The sequence below is a fragment of the Photinus pyralis genome, unplaced genomic scaffold (assembly GCF_008802855.1).
Source record: "Photinus pyralis isolate 1611_PpyrPB1 unplaced genomic scaffold, Ppyr1.3 Ppyr1.4_LG7, whole genome shotgun sequence".
Classification (NCBI taxonomy): Eukaryota; Metazoa; Arthropoda; class Insecta; order Coleoptera; family Lampyridae; genus Photinus; species Photinus pyralis.
In genome coordinates this window covers 3208250-3226986 of record NW_022170738.1, presented here as the reverse complement: position 1 = coordinate 3226986, position 18737 = coordinate 3208250, and the positions used below count along the sequence as shown (strand labels likewise).

Genomic DNA, 18737 nt, shown 5'->3' with positions numbered 1-18737 from the left:
TTAAAAAACCCTAGTGCTACGTATCACAAAAAAATTGTTGACGAGTTTGTGTCAAGTTGGTGTGCCCTTTTAGATTACAACAATATATATTCGTGGGGATTACAGGTAACTATGAATTTATAAATTATTACCTATTTACGCGTTTGTATTCCAATTTAGATTCCGGGTCCGATTAATACCAATCAATATAAAAATTATCACCACATCCCAACAGGTCGCCGTTCAATTGAAGAATGTTTCCTTTCTGAAATTGACCGTTTTAGAAATACGTATAATCGCTGGGACATTATACGATTTTTAAAGGCGCGTAATTCCGAACAATTATATCGCATTTTTCATAATTCCATTTCCTGCATTTATTGTATCTCAAGTACGTCTTTACTTTTACACGACAAAGAACGTCGATTATCGGAGCTTTTAAGTGTAAATTGTCAAAATTATCCGGTTAGGTTTCGATCTAACCGCCCTTTTAAAAGTTTTCTAAATTAAATTTTGTTTTTTTTTCTTTGTTTCAGAAATGCAAACATTAAAGGAATTATGTATGCAAACATTAAAGGAATTATGTTTGGGAAAGTTTTCAAAATTTGAGAAGAGGTGGCAACGACGAATGCCACCTACTCTCAAGCCGTTACGTCGCCCTCGGACACTGTCCTTAATACTTCGCCGTAACATTCTTCAAATGAATTAATGTCCTCCTCCTCTTCCTTCAACATTTACACTCCAAGCCAATGTAGTAGAGGGGGTAACTACTTATATTAGCTCACGTACCATAGGTAAAGTTTAATAACACGTTGTCTCTCGCACGAATAATCATGTGTTTCGACAATGTATCGCCTGACTACGCGTGTTATGATAAACGATTGCTAACTTATAATAATTGGAGCGGAATTCCATCACCCACATCTTTGGCAAGTGTAGGATTTTTCTTTACGAAATATGGTGACGAAGTAGAATGTTTTCATTGTAAAGTGCGACTTAACAAATGGGAACGTCAAGATAATCCCCTACGGGAGCACCTCCGATGGTCAACCAACTGCGTCTTTGCGAAAATCCTTCAGAACAAATCTAACAATACGCCTCCACCCAATACAGATGTGTGTGGTATATATACTACACAAGGATGAAATTTCCACAAATATTTTTTTGTATTGTCGTTTATAATTATAAATTGCTCTTAATTATTGTAATGACTGACAACAACATCTAATAAATGATTAATTTACTTTTGGTATTTTTTTCTTTTGGTAGTAACCAGGGATACATTTTCTATGTAAGAGGAGTAATGATTGTGACCTTGATCTAAATGAGGAGGAGGAGCTTTCAGAACTGGAGGGGGGAACGGGGTAATCTGACCTTGACCTAAATGAGGAGGAGGCCTCAGAACTGGAGGGGGGAACGGGGTAATCTGACCTTGACCTAAATGAGGAGGAGGCCCCAGATTGCGTAGCGGCGTCGAGCGGTCGGTTAATATAATTTTCAACCGTGATTGGTGAAAAGTGTTCCTTTTTAAAGCGTAAGGGAACAAAATCGTTTCGTTGGATTATAGGATTAACGTGTTCGCATTTAAATAAGTTGTTATCACCAAAGCGTTGGGGTCTAAGGTGAAAAACGTTCATTGTGTATATATTCTTTCTAGCGGTAAGTAAAAAATTCAAATTCTTCCACTCTGATGGGTCTGGTTAGTCCAATCCTTTTGCCGTTTGAAACTTACCTTTAACCTTCTTGCTTCAATCACCGTTGCTGTAAGCCTGTTGAGATGTTCATTATACACCAGTGCTACCAATACTTCTCCAAGATCGGATTTCTGTTCCTGAATTTCCTGAAAGGCAGAAAATTGTAAATTAGTTCATGGCCCCTTTTTATTTACGAAACGATTGAATACGTGGATACAACTGGAACTGGAAACTGGACATTATCAGTAGGTATAACTGCTTTGGATTTCAAAAGAATGATCCCTCTAGGATGTTGGTGTTAGGATTACCCGTGACATTTTGGTCCATTCGAGCACGGATCGGTTCGTGGATTAGAGTCCATTGTAATTAGGTATTGGTTGTAAACTGTGATTGGCTGATCATGAGCCAACAAGGTGATGACATGGATCGTGTGAGACTTGGCAACCAAGTAAAAATACCGGTCAGGTGTGGTGAACGGAGCTATTCGGGTGACCAGACGAGGTTAATGGGGCGGAGAGACATCCGGAGACCGCTTGGACGTTACGACGACGGGACGAACCAAGACAATAGTGTTAGCAATACAGTGCGTGTACAGAATACAAATTGGTCGATCAAAAGAAAGACTTAAGGCCACGTTGGAAGCTAAATAGAGATTCGCTGACCTTTAGGAGAATAAGTTAGCTTCAGAAACCGAAACTAAGGAGGCCGAGGCCGAGCTTATAGCAAGAACAACAAGAATAAGTCATAGAGAAGCAGCTCGAGGGCAAGGAAACGTATATGGAATTGATGGATTGGATCAACAGGTTGGAAGAGACATTGGATTACCAGTGGGCCTGAGTATCATTATGCGTCTATTCACAGGCAGTCAATGAAGAGAGATACGCCTCTCTTCTCTGGAAATACGGTAGATTGGTTTGGGTTCATTGAGCGATTTAAACATATTGTGGATGCATGTCATAAGCATCACATACTCCTTCACGAGGACAAAGCAAAAGAGGAACCTGAACAAGTTGGAAGCCTTGTTCAAAAAGTAGGCACCAAAATTAACGTTTGTAACGTTATTGTAACAACAACGGCCATCCTGGATGATGGCTCAATCATTACGATTATGGATCAAATCTATTGGACGAAAAGGAAATCCAATCCTGGTGGGCTTGGAAGTGGCGAGTTCATAGGTACAGAGGCATTTAGATGACCGGCCGTGGTCAAAGGAAGACATAAGCGTGCGAATCAGAGCATGGAGAGAAACAGGTTTGCTCTGACACGATGAAAACGTTTGTCTTCCTTAAAACAGAGACCAAGGTTTGAGACGTTTCAATCTTCTGGAGAAAAGATCCGAGAAAAAAAAAGCTCACAATGAACCAATGTTCAAAAAGTTGATATGGACAATTGGAGTCTTCAATCCCAAAAAGTCAAATGAAGTCAGAGTGATTTTTTATGGGGTCGCAAAGAACCATGGTGCGAGTCTCAACGAAGATCTTCTCATAGATCCTTCCCTTCCCGGGATTTAGGTGAGTTCAGGGAGAGAAGAGTTGCCTTCATGGTTGATATCAAAGATATGTTTCATCAGGTCCTCATTCGAGGCGTAAAGGTTCCTCTGGAGGAAAGACAAATCTCAGCCTGTTGAGGAGTGGCGCAGATGAAGGTTTATCATTTTCCGGACTTTAGGTCAAAAACAAAAATGCAGAAGAATTTTAAAAGAATCACTCGAGAGCACTTAAACTCATCATTGATTCTCACTACATGGGACGATTATTTGGATTGTGAGATTGAGATTTGCCCCTGGGTTTCAAACTCAAAATATTATGGATGCCGTTCCTGACAACCTGAGGCGCTTTGATGTGTCGAAGCTCAAGTCGTCGAGTACTAGGATTATTTTTGAGGACGTATTCACATTCTCACTGAAGCTCAGAGAGCTACCTGGGGATGTAGCGGATGGGAAACGAATGCCAACAACGAGGGAACAGTTGAGTGTCGTCATGTCAGTGTTTGAGCCTCTTGGCTTTGTGGGGCAGTTCTTGGTTAAGGGATAAATACTGCTTCCGGAGGTGGTGTAGCGGAACGGAATTCGATGGGATGAACCTATGCCGCAGACACTCAGGGTGGACGTGGGGGAACGATTGCTCATGGCTAAAACAGCGGTTGCTCCTGTGAAACCGTTGACAATACCACGCTTGAAGCTTCAAGGAGTCGTAATTGGGAGTCGCTTGGCCATTAAGATTAAAAATCAAATGGAGTTGAAATTTAACTCTGTACCTTTGTGTACCAATTCATGGACTGTACCTGGTAGGCTCAAGTCGGAGACAAAGTATTTGTGGCAAGTCGCGTTGGAAAGATTCTCGAGTTCTTTCAAGGATTGGAACTGGGATCCAACTTCCAAGAATGTAGCGCGAGATATGGGATGCCAAGTTCTTGAGTCTACACGGTTGGGGGGCCCAGAATTTTTGTATCATGAAGGAGATAGGTGGTCAAATAATCTTATGATTAAGAAAGTCATTCCTGAATCAGCACAAGAGGTGAAAAAAGAAGTGATGGAAAAGTCAAGTTCCTCCGTTCAACCTAACATTACACGGTTTCTTAAAGTACAATCGGTGCTTGAGGATAATGGCTTCGATTTTGAGATCTGGGAATAGGAATACGATAAATGGAATTCCTAGTCTAGTGTTTGAAACTATGGAGTTGGGAAGGGCCGAGCGTTGGCTGGTGAAGAATGTTCCAATGGTGTCATTCCCTACGGAGTACCAGGATTTGAAAGAGGAAAAGGAGATTCCACTCTCCGTTAGCTCAATCCTTGTTTGAACGATGAAAGTTCAAGCAAGGATCGATCGATCACCTGACATTGTGAGCGAAATGAAATTCCCAATGATACTAGATCCTAAACACACCTAAACACAACTGCTTCTTCAACATCACGCGAGTGGGACACACTGGGAGTAGAGCGTCTCCTCAATGATTTGCGTTCTAAGTGTTGGGTACTCGTGGTCATGTGAGTACTTTGTGGAAGAGATGTGTGGAATGCCAAAGGAGAGGAGCTCAAGCTGATACACATGAAACGGGTCTCCTCTCCCTTTCCCTTTGTCCATTCACTTACACAGGAGTCGATTATTTTGGACCATTGTTGGAAGGCCTTTCCGTTAATTTGAAGATTGCTAACAGTCTGGACACTGACTCAACAATCATGGCTTCTGGACGATTGATGGCGAGACCCAAGAAGCTTAGGAGTGATAACGGGACCAACTTCAGGAGGGTTTCAGAGGAACTCGAAGAAGCTCTTCTTGAGTTAGATAAGGCTGTGACTATGCAGGGAAGTGAATGGTCATTTATTCCTCCTCCAGCCAGTTCCGACATGTGTGAAAACCGGGAAGAACTCGTTGAAACTGCAAAAAAAGCACTTTGGTCTGTTCCTCATGAAGTGATTCTAAGGGAGGAAGTAGTGAAGACCGCAATGGCAGAGGTGGAGCACTCTGTTAACAGCTGTTCTCTTACGCATGTATCGGACGATCCTGAAGTGCATCACTCCATCTCACTTAGTAATTAGAATGGACTCGTGGAGCATGAAGCAGATGTAGTACCGAAATGAACTATTTTGGGTTTTGCTTTCAAAACAGTGGGGGGGGGGATATGAGGGGTGTTATCTAGTAAAAACACTACTGTCATTTGTCACTTTGTCATTAAAACAAAACGAGTTGTTATGTCAGTTTATTTTATGTGTTTGTTTACAATGAACGTATACGTAAAAATTTCATAAACCGTAACTCGTACATATCCGTATCGTTTTCGTAAATTTACTTCGCTGTTTACAATAAACCAAAGATCATACTAGATAATAGTATGATCTTTGACCGTACGTAACTTTGAACCATTTTCAACTTTTGCGACCATGCGCAACACTTACATATCGCTTACGTATACGTACGTAAAAATTACGTTCATTGTAAACACCTTCGTATGTTTCTATACAGTTCAGCTTTTTAAGTTTTATGTATTTTTTACGTATACGTTCATTGTAAACAAGCACTAAAGCATATGTTAAATTGGCATTTTAATAGGTTTGAATGAGTGTAGGCTAAGCCGTTCTTTAACCGTAAGGGTAGATAAAGTGAAACAGATGACTGTGCATTCTAATGACATTTGTCATTTTTATTTCAAATGTACGATATAAAATGACGTTCAGAACCTATGACAATTCTGTTTCTATGGAAACGATGCAACTGCAGAACCTAAGCTTGCTAATTTTGATGTATATAAATTAAATTCAGAATTGTCACAAGCATTACAATGGGCGCGTTTAGCCGGGCCACTGCTGTCGCAACGCCAAGGTAGCGGTCATTTGGCGTCCACCTCCCCTCACCTCAGTAAATCGGCTGAAATTTAGCCTACTCATTCAAACCTATTAAAATGTCGTTTTAACATATGCTATAAAATAAATAACTATTATTTACTGTCCTCAGCATTCTTTCAGGAGGTCTTTCGAAAATATTGATGTCCATTGGTGCTACAACTGCCTCTGACACGTTTAATGTTTTCATTATTTAGTAGGAGTATAACAAAACCCATTAAATTCTATTTGGAACAAAGATTTGGCGAAGTAAATTTTTGTGGGGAATTTATTTGCATTGTTCCTCTTTAATCGCTAGCGCTGAACAACCCTCTACTTCCTTCCTACCAAATTTACATTCGTTTAAGAAGTTTTAGATATGAATTTCGACATTACTCTGTAACAATTTCCATAACACTGAACCCTATTATGAATGAAAATTACGTACCTTCTCTAAATCAAACTTAAACAGTTGCTGCTCCGTCCCATCTCCGACCTCCAAGTCCTTAAGTTGAAAGGTGACGTGCCCAATTTCCGATTTTCGCTTCGTCCGTCCAGCGTCAATCACCGTCAACTTGAGCGTGTGGTCAGTCATGTCCTTTGCGGAAACCTAAAATCCAATTAAAACTTAACGAATAATTAGGCGGGCAACACGAAGCTTTTAACGTTAATTTTAGACACAAAATATTATTCGAGGCGTACACTGCACCGTTTGAGTTTAGCCAGGAGGGTTAACAAAGTTATCTACTATTCCATGTTTACATTCTGATGGGAGTTGTACGTGTAGCTTCGTAAAATTTTAATTAATAGGCGCTATCTAAACTTTGGGGTTAAAATTGATGGGGATCCCTTTTAGTGACAAGCTGTAAAGGTTGAAGATGACACTGATGACTTCAAAAGAGCTTAATTGTGCACGCTCACGGACAATAAAATGTGTTCCACTCTTTCGAGGCAATTGATCTTTGTCAGATATTGTACAGTGTAAAGAGACGTTCTTTGGGATAAATTTATTTAATAATGGAAGGGTTTCGTACACCAAAATGGTTATTTTGCATTTTATTTGTTAGCATCAAGTTTACTGGATATAAATATTGCCATAGTCATAAAATTGATAGACAAATGTAACCGTCATAATAAATATTTAATTTTAAAAGATCTTGTCTTAGTCAATAATATTGGTTCTTCGACCCGGACAATATAATCACATAACACGTTATTAGGTAAGAGTCAATAAGATAAAGTTTTTGAATGGGAAAGCTCACCTGAAATACTAAGGTTTCGTCAAAGTACGGATTGCACGTCTTCTTCTTTTGCTTAGACTGCAAAAACCTCCTCTCGTCGGGCATGAGATGTAACCTAAAGGAAAACTTGGAATAACTAAGCTGTTAATCACGCACAATAAAGGTTTGTGTACCTTACGAACGGGTCGCAACTGTTAACCGTTCCAATACTTCGCGATGGCAGATTTTTTGCTTTCAGCAGCGACACCAGTAGCTTTTCAGTTGAAGGTTCGTATCGAAGCGAAAACCAAATCCTTCCGATGTGTCCCTCCGGCCACTGTAGTTCGTCCAAGTTCAAGGTGCTCTTGTAGAGAGCAGGTTCAATCACACCCAATCCGTAACAGCCTAAAAAAAGTAGGGCAATTAGTAGCTATGTACCGCTTTAGGCGATAATAATAAAATATTGTAGAGGTAGACCTTGAGACGCCATGAAAGTTTAATCATCAGCGATAAAGAACGAAGGTGAATGTGACGCATCTTTCCGGGAAATATGATGTGCTTTGCTAAATGTTCAAGGGCATTCGGAAGCGTTCGGGAGCACTCGAGAACATATACAAAAAGATTGTTGTTTGCTATATAAGCAAATCGAATTGTGTTTCGAGTCAGTTCCAACATCAATGCGCTCGTTTTATGTGAGTGATAAATACTAATTAACTGTAACAAAGTAATCCACTTCAATACTGTTATAAATTTATTGTTAAATAAACCCCTAAAGAACATCTAAAAAAGCGGCAGAGCACCTCGGTGTGACCCTACGGGGTCATTGGATTTGACCTATTTTCAATTGGCTTATTACATGTGGCATATAGGTCAACTGTGCAAAGTTTCAACTGAATAGGTTGAAGCGTTTGGCAGGGACAGATAAGCGTGACCCGACGGGGTCATTGGATTTGACATATAGATACATTCCTTTTCCCACAAATTGAATACACTGCATCGTAGTCACTCCTTTGATTTAGTGAGCGATTTGTGGGGAGATACTCCTCGTTTCCATTACAAGGTTTTAGTCCTTCTGCCAACTTATTGTACTTTTCAAGTGGCGACTCCTAAGACTATATCTGCGAGAAATTCCGTACTTTTTCTCCCACTCACCACATCATCTTCATTCAATGATTTCTGCTTATTGATGAGTGAGCACATAATTTGATAATGAGTGCGGTTACATGACTCACATCGGATTTTCTTCTTGCATTTCCTCTAGAGGTGACCAATTTTCAAGCACCTGAAGCAAGCATTTTTTCCCATTACTTTCTGCTTATCTACATAGGTCATTTTTTTCGCTTTCCAAGATTTGGCCGCCGTGATAAAATGCAGAAATTCCTTTTCATCACATTTTGTAACAATCCGGAAGCTGTGGGAGCATTATATTCTTGAATATTGTTTTTATTTTGACGTTCTCCCCTCCTATCATTACATTTTGATTTGTTGTGTGGGGGTGTATTTGAACCTGCAAGGGAAATCCCCACACATTCTTTATTTCGTGTCGCATGAAGTCTTGTGCTGAAAGTGGGCTTCTCTGACAAGCTCAAAGTAGTGACTCAGGAAAGCTTGAATTCAACCAGGGGGTTGTGTCGAGTTTTTCAAGTTATAGAATTAAATGAGTACTAAAATTGCCACGTATACGGCAAAGACTAAGCGTAGAGAAGTAAGGGATCCTGATCATATGACTGGGAAATATAGAGGATCAGCACGTAATAAGTGTAATTTAAATTAAAACTACCCAATTTTATTCAAATTATAATTTCATACTTTAAATAATTCTAAGCTATTTTTTGAGTGGTTATTAAAGTGAATTCCAATCTTCTTATCCTCGGAGGTCTTTGACCAACCTGTAGTAATCCTCCGTGAGCACGTGGCTTATCATTCTGGGTCGCATTGTCTATACGCTTTTTCACATTTCCCTATCTTCTTGTACTAGCTCGAAGACCAAATTTCGAATGCTTCTATCCTTACTTTTGTGTTCCCTGCCTATTCTAATATTAAACAAAATTTTCTTTTTCCAGAAAATGGTATTTTCCAATTTAAAAAAAGTGAAGAGCAATAGTATATTGAAAGACAAGTGTTACAATGCGACCTATTGTAATACGACTATCTTGTGGCACGAGTGGCGACGCGAAGCGTAGCACGAGTGTCCGCAAGATAGGAGTATTACAATAAAGCATTGTAACACGCGTTTTTAATACTATTTTTTCTATTTCGGTGCTTTAATTTAATTAAAAAAATCATTATCAGAAACTATACCTAGGGAACATTAGAACTAATATGTTTTATGTTGGGAACACTTTTTATGCCGTTAAGTTTTAGGTTGGCAGCGTAGTAAGACTGACATTTTGAAGTTCAAACATGGAAGTACCCAACGAAGTACCTACGTGTACAAACTAGTAACTGCCAACTTAAGAGATGAGTTCCCAAAAAAAACGACTGTTTTCGGCCGAAAACAGTTGTACAAAATCATCATTGTGACACCGAAATAGAAAAAATAATTTTAAAATGTTCAACCTGCAATTCAAAAATGAATTGATTCTTTGCGGTTCAAGGGCGGTTGAAAGTAGACCTATGCTCTTTTGTTCTTTTTTTGTAGGAAATATAGTCCTCTACAATTTACCTTCTATACATTTTGTCGTATCTATTACCGTTTATCTTGCGTTTTGAAATAAATGCCCTCGGTTATGACTTTCCTACGAAAACTCTAAAAGGTTCCTGTGCCTATAATTTCTCTTGCATTGCATCGACCATAAACTGAATACACTTTGTGCTCATACTAAAGTTTATACACCTCTTTAGAGAATTTTTATGTCAATTTATTACACATTTCAGAAGCCATTCGCTTTCAAGTAATACATCAAAGGTAAGGCCATAAGTTTATTAGGAATCTTAGCAAAAGCGAAGTTATGAAGTTCATTCTTGTCAAAATATCAAAGTGATTAGACCCGAGCCACCCTCGCAGCTAGCCATTAAGAGCATGTGTTACGTCGCGGAAACATTAAAAACCGGCGTTAAAATGGTCAAATGCCCGTCGCTGTAGACAGGGCATTTTTCAAGATACGTAGCTCAAATTTGGAATAGAGTACCTTCAAATCTTGAGTACAATATGTCTGAATTAGAATATTAAAAATCGCGAGTGTTTTTGCAAAAACTACCCTTGAAGTATGACGTTAATGAGAAATATAGTCAATGTTTGACATATTTTTTAGAGGGTTAGAATAATAAAAGTGGAAAAACAATTCAGTCATAATGGAGTTTAGACTGCTATTTACCTTTAAAAAAAATTGCGAGTCATTACAGTTGATAATAAAATAGTTCTGGGATCGGGTAAAAAGTATGTTTTCGTCATAATTTTTCCGTGATCCAGTATTAGTTTCTCCCACCTTACATTCGCAACAGTTTGGTGTGTAATCATTCGGTTATACCCGCGATCGTACGGTTTTATGGGCGTTTATAATATTAAAAGCGACACAACGACTGACAATCCAAAAAGGAAGGAAATATCACGAAGGATTAGAAGTGTACTACTGTACTGTAGTTATTATTCTTCTTATTACTTATTATTATAACATTTTTGCGTTACGAGGTACGTACGGGATTGTGACTTGACGAACGCACCATAGGAATTTCAATAGTAATTTTTTAATTTCCGAATTGGCTTCCCTAATTATTTTAGAAATAAAGTCTATTTAGGTTTTTTGTAGAGAAAAAAATTACGAATCCGTACATACTATTGTTTCCTATTTTATAAATTCAGAAACAGTAAAAATTTAAAAATTAAAAACCGTCGCGTTTAGAAAGTCGGTAATGCCATAATGGAATTATGAATTTAAACAAAAGCGCTCGCATTGTGTTTATGGAAAAATATAAAAAAAGAAAACTCGAAAATTAACAATCTGTTTTTACTAGTAAAATTCATCCGATCAATTGAAAATCCGTATTTGGTCAGTTCTTTTGATGACAAAACAATAAGACAAACCCGATCACCGTAGGTGCCACAGCCACTGAACGAGCTCCTAGCGAGTTTATAATTTTGCGGTACCTGTCCGTCTGTCCGTCCGTTACCACGATTTCTCGATAACGAATGGACCGATTACAATGAAATTTTGTAGGTGGATTCATTATCAAGTTTGTAGATCGGAGTTCGTGAATTGGTAATGTAGGTCAAAAAATAAGGAAGGCCCTTTTGACATCTCTGTTAGTGATGAACCGAATTGCATGAAATTCAATATGCGTATAGGTTTAGCCATATAAAACGCAATTCCAAAAATTGAGCCTAACCGATCAACATTCACAGTGCCTTTTTCGCATCTCGACCATTTATAATCCGAATTGCAAACTTTTTTATTTATGAAGGTATTTAAATGAAATTTGATACATAGGCACTTGAAATAAAACCAAATTTACCGCGAGTTTCAAAATTTCGGTTTGCGCATGCGCAGTGCTAACTTTCTTATTTATGGAGGGATTTAAATGAAATTTGATACATAACTACTTGAAATAAAAGCAAATTTAACTCCAGTTTCAAAATTTGGTTTTGCGCATGCGCAGTGTCAACTTTCTTATTGATGGAGGCATTCAAATGAAATTTGATACATAGCCACTTGGAATAAAAACAAATGTAGCGCCATTTTCCAAATTTGGTTTTGTGTAGGACGTGCAATGCCAACTTTCTTATTTATGGAAGCAATAAAATGAAATTTCATACATACATAACACATAATACACTTTAAATAAAAGCAAAACTGACATCGGGTTTAAAATTTGGTTTTGCACATGCTATAGCCATACCCAAGAGCTCGATTTTTATATTTGTTTAGTTTATTTAAATAAACAAATTTTAAAAAACGATGCTTTGTCGCATGCTCGGGTCGCATCAAGCGATTCTTTAAAACGTGAACTTTTTTATGCTTCTATTGGAGCAAAATGTACGATTTCTATTACCTAATGAGAGTGCCAAGGGCCTATTATAGAGTTACCGTTCTTGTTATATTTCGGGAGTTATTTCATTTGTTAGTTAACTAAAAAAATTCCAGAGCCCGTCTTCTTGCAAGAATCATCGGGCCAATTTTTGTAAATAGGGTTCCACTATCTGTAACAACATTATAAACGCTCTGGGAGTTACCCAGTTTGAAAGACAAAGCATAATTTTTTTTTAATTTGTTTATTCAATCATGCAATGACTATGAAACCTCGTATGAAAATTATGGTGATTGGGTTTGTCATATTTTTTGTTATCAAAAGAAATGACCAAATACGGATTTTCAAAAAGATGGGATGAATTTTACTTAGTAATAACAAAATGCGAATTTATTTCTTATATTTTTCGATAAAAAACAATAAACAAAACAATGTTGTATTAAACGTACCGTAAAATTCCCAAAAGGCGTTATGATATGGGGATGTATGTCAGCAAAAGGTTTGGGGCACTTTGAAGTTATCGACGGTACTGTAAACGCAGAGAAATATCAAAAAATATTAAGGAATAGAGTTCTCCCGAGTGTCAATAAGCTGTATGGCGAAAAAGATTTTGTTTTCCAGCAAGACGGAGCCTCTTGTCATACAACCAAATCAACTCAAAATGGCTCTCTGAGAATGGGATAACAGCTCTGTCATGGCCTTCTACTTTCTAGTAGCCCAGACCTAAATATTATTGAAACCCTTTGGCATAAGATGAAACAGCAGTTACTAAATAATCCCCAGAGAACAGTTCCAGATTTAAAGTCAAAACTGGCAGATATGTGGACTAAATTGTCACCTGTACACTGACTAAAAAAAAATTGAGAACGCTTTGGGAGTCGCCCAGTGTGAAAGACAAAGCATCGTTTTTTTTTAATTTGTTGGTGTAAATAAACGTGTAAACAAATACAGCAAACGAGCTCCTGGGTAGGGCTCTAGCATGCTCAAAACTAAATTTTTAAACTGGAGCTACATTTCCTTTTATTCCAATTGTCTAAGTATCAAAGTTCATTTAAATGCTTTCATAAATAAGAAAGTTGGCATGCGTAAAACCGAATTTTGAACCGGCATTAGATTCGATTTTATTCCAAATGCCCAAGTATCAAATATCATTTAAATACTTTCATAAATAAGAAAGTTGACCCTGCGCATGCGCAAAACCAAATGTTGAAACTGACATTAGATTTTAGTTTATTCCAAGTGCGTATATGTATCAAATTTCATATACATACCTTCAATCTTCATAAATAAAAAAGTTTGCAATTCGTTTCATAAATGGTTGAGATGTGAAAAGGGCACTGTGAGTGTTGCATGGGTTAGACTCAAATTTTGGAATTGCGTATTATATGGCACCATTCGGTTAATAATTAACGGAGATATCAAAAGGGCCTTCCTTATTTTTTGACCTACATTACTAACTCACGAACTCCGATCTACAAATTTGATAAAGAAACCACCTACAAAATTTTATCGTAATCCATCCATCCGTTATCGAAATATAACGCTAACGGACGGACGGACAGACATCGCAAAATTATAAACTCGCTAGGAGCTCGATAATAACGGAAACATTAAACGGCTTGTCTTAACAATTAGTTTTTAGGGCTCGTAGATTGTTAATTTTCGGGATTACTTTTTTATATTTTGCCATAAAAAACAATAACTTTTAAAAATGAACGTTCCATACCAACTGTATCTTATAGACAATTCGAGTATAAACAAATTCATTTCTATTCATTTTTTCCCTCAGAGCAATAGTTAACGAGATAATTGAAGTAAAATGCGAAAAGAAACGACATTTTGCCATTTTTTCTTCGTTCTTTGTTTTATAACAAAATGTTCCGGGAGTATGATTTTCAGATTCAGCGGATTTTTTTACATACAGTAGGTACAATTGGTTTCGTTGAGTGAAATGAGAACATCCAGATCCAGCCCAAACGGTAATTTGACTGGATTACATGATTATACCTACATTTTATTTTAATAAGCGTTGAGTTGTCTTTGCTTTTCTCTTTGTATTTGTAATTCTAATTACATACTTACAAAGGGAAAAGAGAAATATTGTCCTTTACAGTCAGCGGTATAGAAGATTATTGCATCGTGAATGCATATTCAATATTGTATAATGCAGTACATCAGTATCAGTATACGCGATAACGCGACACGAGTGCATGATCCCCTTCCCAAATTTGACTTTCCTCTAAAAATGTGGCGGGAGAAGTTACTGGAATTTCCCCTTTCGAGTCAGGCCAGCCGACTTCAACGCTAACGTTACAAATGCTCTTAAGCAGTGTTAATTAATAATTGGACCGCTACATAACTTCACCAGACACAGACACAGACACTAATCGTTATCTTGATGATTTTATCCGTGCGATTAGTTACCAGGCCTAGACCTGAGTTCTCACAAGATTACACGACCATAAAATAAAATATATATTTATTCTGTAAATTAGCAAACACACACACTAAGTAATGAACTCATGCCATTGCACACAGCACTATATTAGAAGCCAAGAGACGTTTGAAAATGTTCTGACTCGAAATTTCGTAAGCTGAACGGATAGAAATAAACAAGTCAGGTGTTTACGTAGAGACAATTAATGAAGTCCGATTCGACATGTTGGGATAAATTTTGCTGCCGACTTCCACATGTCGCCTAGTCCGATTGTTTATACATATTTGATCATGAAGGTCGGAATTTTTCCTTAAGAGTAGATATGTTGTAACAGTTTCTCCCTCAGTTTCTACAAAACCCCCCACAAAACCTAAAAATTCGGGATGTAGCTCTTCTGCTCTTAAGCTAAATATTTAGGATTCTCCCGCCCTACCCATTAGGGGGTACAAAATGTTTGCCAAACGGAAGGTATATCAAATCTCTACATCAATTTCGGGAATTGGAACATTTGTGTATTTGTGCACGTTTCGCACTTTTAACATTGATGGAGTACACAAGGGGATCAAGGCAGTAACTTTGATGTAAGATCATCTCCGTCGGGGGTGAGATTTTTAAAAATTAAAAGCCTCATAGAAAACGCTTTTTGCGAGGCTTTTTGATTGCTTTCCAATACACGTAACATAATAAGGTGTTTCTACTAAAAACGAAAAATTAATGCCATAAATTGTTGTCTAGGTTTATTCATGTTTGGCTAACCTTGGATGTCGTCTCTGCGTCATCGTACTGGCATGTCAGTTAAATTGGCTTTTAATGTAAACAACCGAGACTCCGATAACAACTAGGCATTAAATTAGTCTCACAATTGTAAAATATTATAATATGTTGCTAATCGACATCTAGGCCATTAACAATTATCGATTGTCAGCCTTCACAACAAATTTGTATACTAGTAAAAAAGGACCAAAAAGAATATCAGGAATGCAAAGAAGTATCAGACATTACTTTTTCAGAATTCGGAGATTATTAACCCCATAGATCTTTTGAAAGTAACTTTCTGGATGCATACAGCATAACAGCACGATCATTTCTGTATTGTTTAGTATTGAAATGCCGTCGGAATGAAACATTGCATATAATTAAAACTGATGATAGACTATAATTGATCGTCCGCGGTTCTAATAAAAAAAATACTCGTCATCGATTCGTCATTCATTATTTACAATGAAACAAATAACCGTAGGCGCTAGAAAATAAATATTGACTTAGCTTTATATAAACCTGCCTTAATTAGTCCAAATGTTTTAAATAATTGATGACACTTCCGGTAAACCATCTGTTTTTCGTATGGAGCTCTAATTATGGTACGCATTACTCACCTACAATGACAGTAGCAACACCATCCTTAATCTCTTTGGTAGCATTATTGCCCACATGGAGAAAATCGGAAAGTGACAGTGAGGAGGCGATGATTTGTCGCTTCTCTTCGAAATTCAAATAATCCAAACTGTTACTTCTTTGCGGAGCGACGATGGCAACGGTTTTCGTTTTGGTAACTGCGTTATTTCCGCTTTTATCACTTAAAACCTGTGATGGAACTAAGTACACACCACTAAGTTTAATAGACATTTCGCGCTTCGGTTGTTGCCTTTGTCACCTCGCCACCATTTGTGCCCTTTTTTCACTTTCACTTCACGTTAACAAATTTTCGCACACACTTAATAAAACTCATTTTAAGCCACCTGTTGTTGCATCCAAAGCGAAAAGTGTAGATATCGCGACGCACGCACAACACCTTCTCAGGTGCACGATATATAAATAAAACGGCGGCGGCTTCGGAATTTTTCGCGGTTAAAAACCTCACATCGCGGATGATTCACGCGGTTTCCAATCAAACCGAATATTCGCGCAAATCGATCTATACACCTTCACTTCGGTTTAGAAACAACAGAAAAATAATATATCGCATTATTACATGACACGCATTCCTTTCGATCGTTCGTTCGTACTGATCCGGCGCCAGCATTCATGTTTTCCGAAAGCTCACGGTCTCCACGTCCCCCATTTCCTATCCGCTCTACGTCGAATCAACAAGGATGCGGTTATTTCACTCGCTCCGCATCATTTAAAAGGCAATTGAAGTAGTATCTTGAGATACATGTGTGTTAACTGACAAGGTATGGGGGCACTTGACGCGACGTCGAGACGGAGTAACTATGGAGATGTGTGTGCAATGCATGCGGTACTCGCCCTTAAATGCGTTCATCCCTAAATAAAACAGCGCGTTTTTAAACGAACCCACCCCGCTAAATTTGTGCGACATACCTACGCACACGCAAAAAATTAAATTTATGTTGTCGGCTAACGATTATGAGGGCTGTTCCATATTTACACTCAATAAATTTTTATTACGGTAATTTTAGTAGTATTTATTGCTACAATGCGATTACAGTTAGTGTGCAGATCATACCATCCCTCCAGTTGAAATATTGATTTATGTGCAACCATCCACTAATGCGTCGAGGCAGGCAGGTGCGTGTTTTACATACACGTTGGTAGGTATAAGGTGCAAAATGTTCGCAGAAACATCTGCCACTAACCGAAATGTTCCCCATTTACAAACAAATTTCGCGCGAAAAGGTTTTAAAAGAAATAAGGTGAAGCTCGTACTGGTAAATGCACCAATTACGTCAATGCACATATACATAATATCGAGCATAATATATCCCTTAGTAATTCTAGTAATGTCTTCTCGTGTCTTGGTAATTTCAATAATTTTTTTGCAAATTCCGTTAATTTTTTCGAAATTTGAAATTGTTATTCGTTTATTTTTAGCGATGCACCTATGTATTAGTATTTTGCAATTCTTCTGATCAATTTTTCTTTGGAGATTTGTCCATTTGTCCGCACACACATCTGCGGTACTGAACTGCCTACTTTGAGGGAGGGAGTAGGGGAGGGGGGTTGTTTAAAAAACCTGAAATATTTTTCAATTTGTTCCACTTACTTTAAAGAGGGGGCTCGCAATGAAATCCTTCATTCCAGGCTATTTTGTCAGTAAAATTAGCCTTTACTTGTGTCCAGTAATTTAGTTCCGTATTTTGGTTTAGGACTTTTATGTTTCACTATGTTTGTGTGCCTTTGGATTGGGAACCGTGGCGCTTGAAATCTGCACCACATACCTCTGTACACAGTCTTTTTGATTTTAACTGTCACAGCGGATATTTCGGCTATTGTTAGAGATATTAGAATATTATAGAAGAATGGTTAATTTGGCATTGGGTATCTGTTATAGCCACAAAAACAATTGATAATCAAATGTATTAGGTGCAGAAAATAATTCAAAATTTTAAATTCTGAAACTGTTAAAAATGTTTAAGGCTTGTTTGCAATCGGCTTTCAGTTTTTTAAAGTGGGCAGTCCAGGATAGTCGTCTATCAAGTATCATTCCTAAGTATGTTACTTTTTCTATATATGAGGCTTTTGTTGTTAAGGTGATGATTAGGATTTTGAGGTCGATGTTTTTTAGCAAAATTTATGCATTTTGTTTTTTCAGGTGAAAAATTAAATCCTGTTGTTTGTGTCCACATGGTTAGACTGTTTAAGGTTCGTTGTAATTCGTTTTCTATGTGGTTCGTATTCTTGTCGGACATATAGATAATAAGGTCATCTGCATAAAGCAGGGATTTTACGGGATGTAATATTTGTTGTTATATCATTCATTGCTATTAAGAACAATGTTATACTTAGAACTGAACCTTGAGGGATTCCTGTGTCTTGTGTATATTTATTAGAATGTATGGACCCTACTCTAACTTGGAAGGTTCTGCCATCTAGGAAATTTTTGATAAAATATAACATTTTCCCCTTTATGTCCCATAGTCGGTTAATGTCTTAATTATTTTTCCTTTAGAGACGGTGTCATACGCTTTTTGGATATCTAAAAATATGGCAACTAACTGTTCTTCATTTATAAATGCATTTCTTATGTCTGTTTCTATCTTCACTATATTGTCCAAAGTGCAATGATTTTTGCTGAAACCGCTTTGGTATTTGTTAAATAATTGTTTGTATTCTAAGTAGTATGTTAGCCGCTGGCTCACCATTTTCTCAAAGATCTTGCACAT

At 37.6% G+C, this 18737-nt stretch overlaps 1 protein-coding gene across 1 annotated transcript; it reads right to left on the bottom strand.

Annotated features, from left to right (window-relative positions):
* Positions 1 to 620: 620 nt before the first annotated feature.
* LOC116175503 (synaptotagmin-15-like) lies at positions 621 to 16239 on the bottom strand. The gene is made up of 6 exons (XM_031493653.1): positions 15990 to 16239; positions 7406 to 7616; positions 7254 to 7347; positions 6440 to 6601; positions 1712 to 1819; positions 621 to 704 (listed from the first exon to the last, which is right to left on the bottom strand). The coding sequence occupies exons 1-6, from the start codon at positions 16237 to 16239 to the stop codon at positions 621 to 623; spliced, it is 909 nt and encodes a 302-aa protein (XP_031349513.1).
* Positions 16240 to 18737: the final 2498 nt, after the last annotated feature.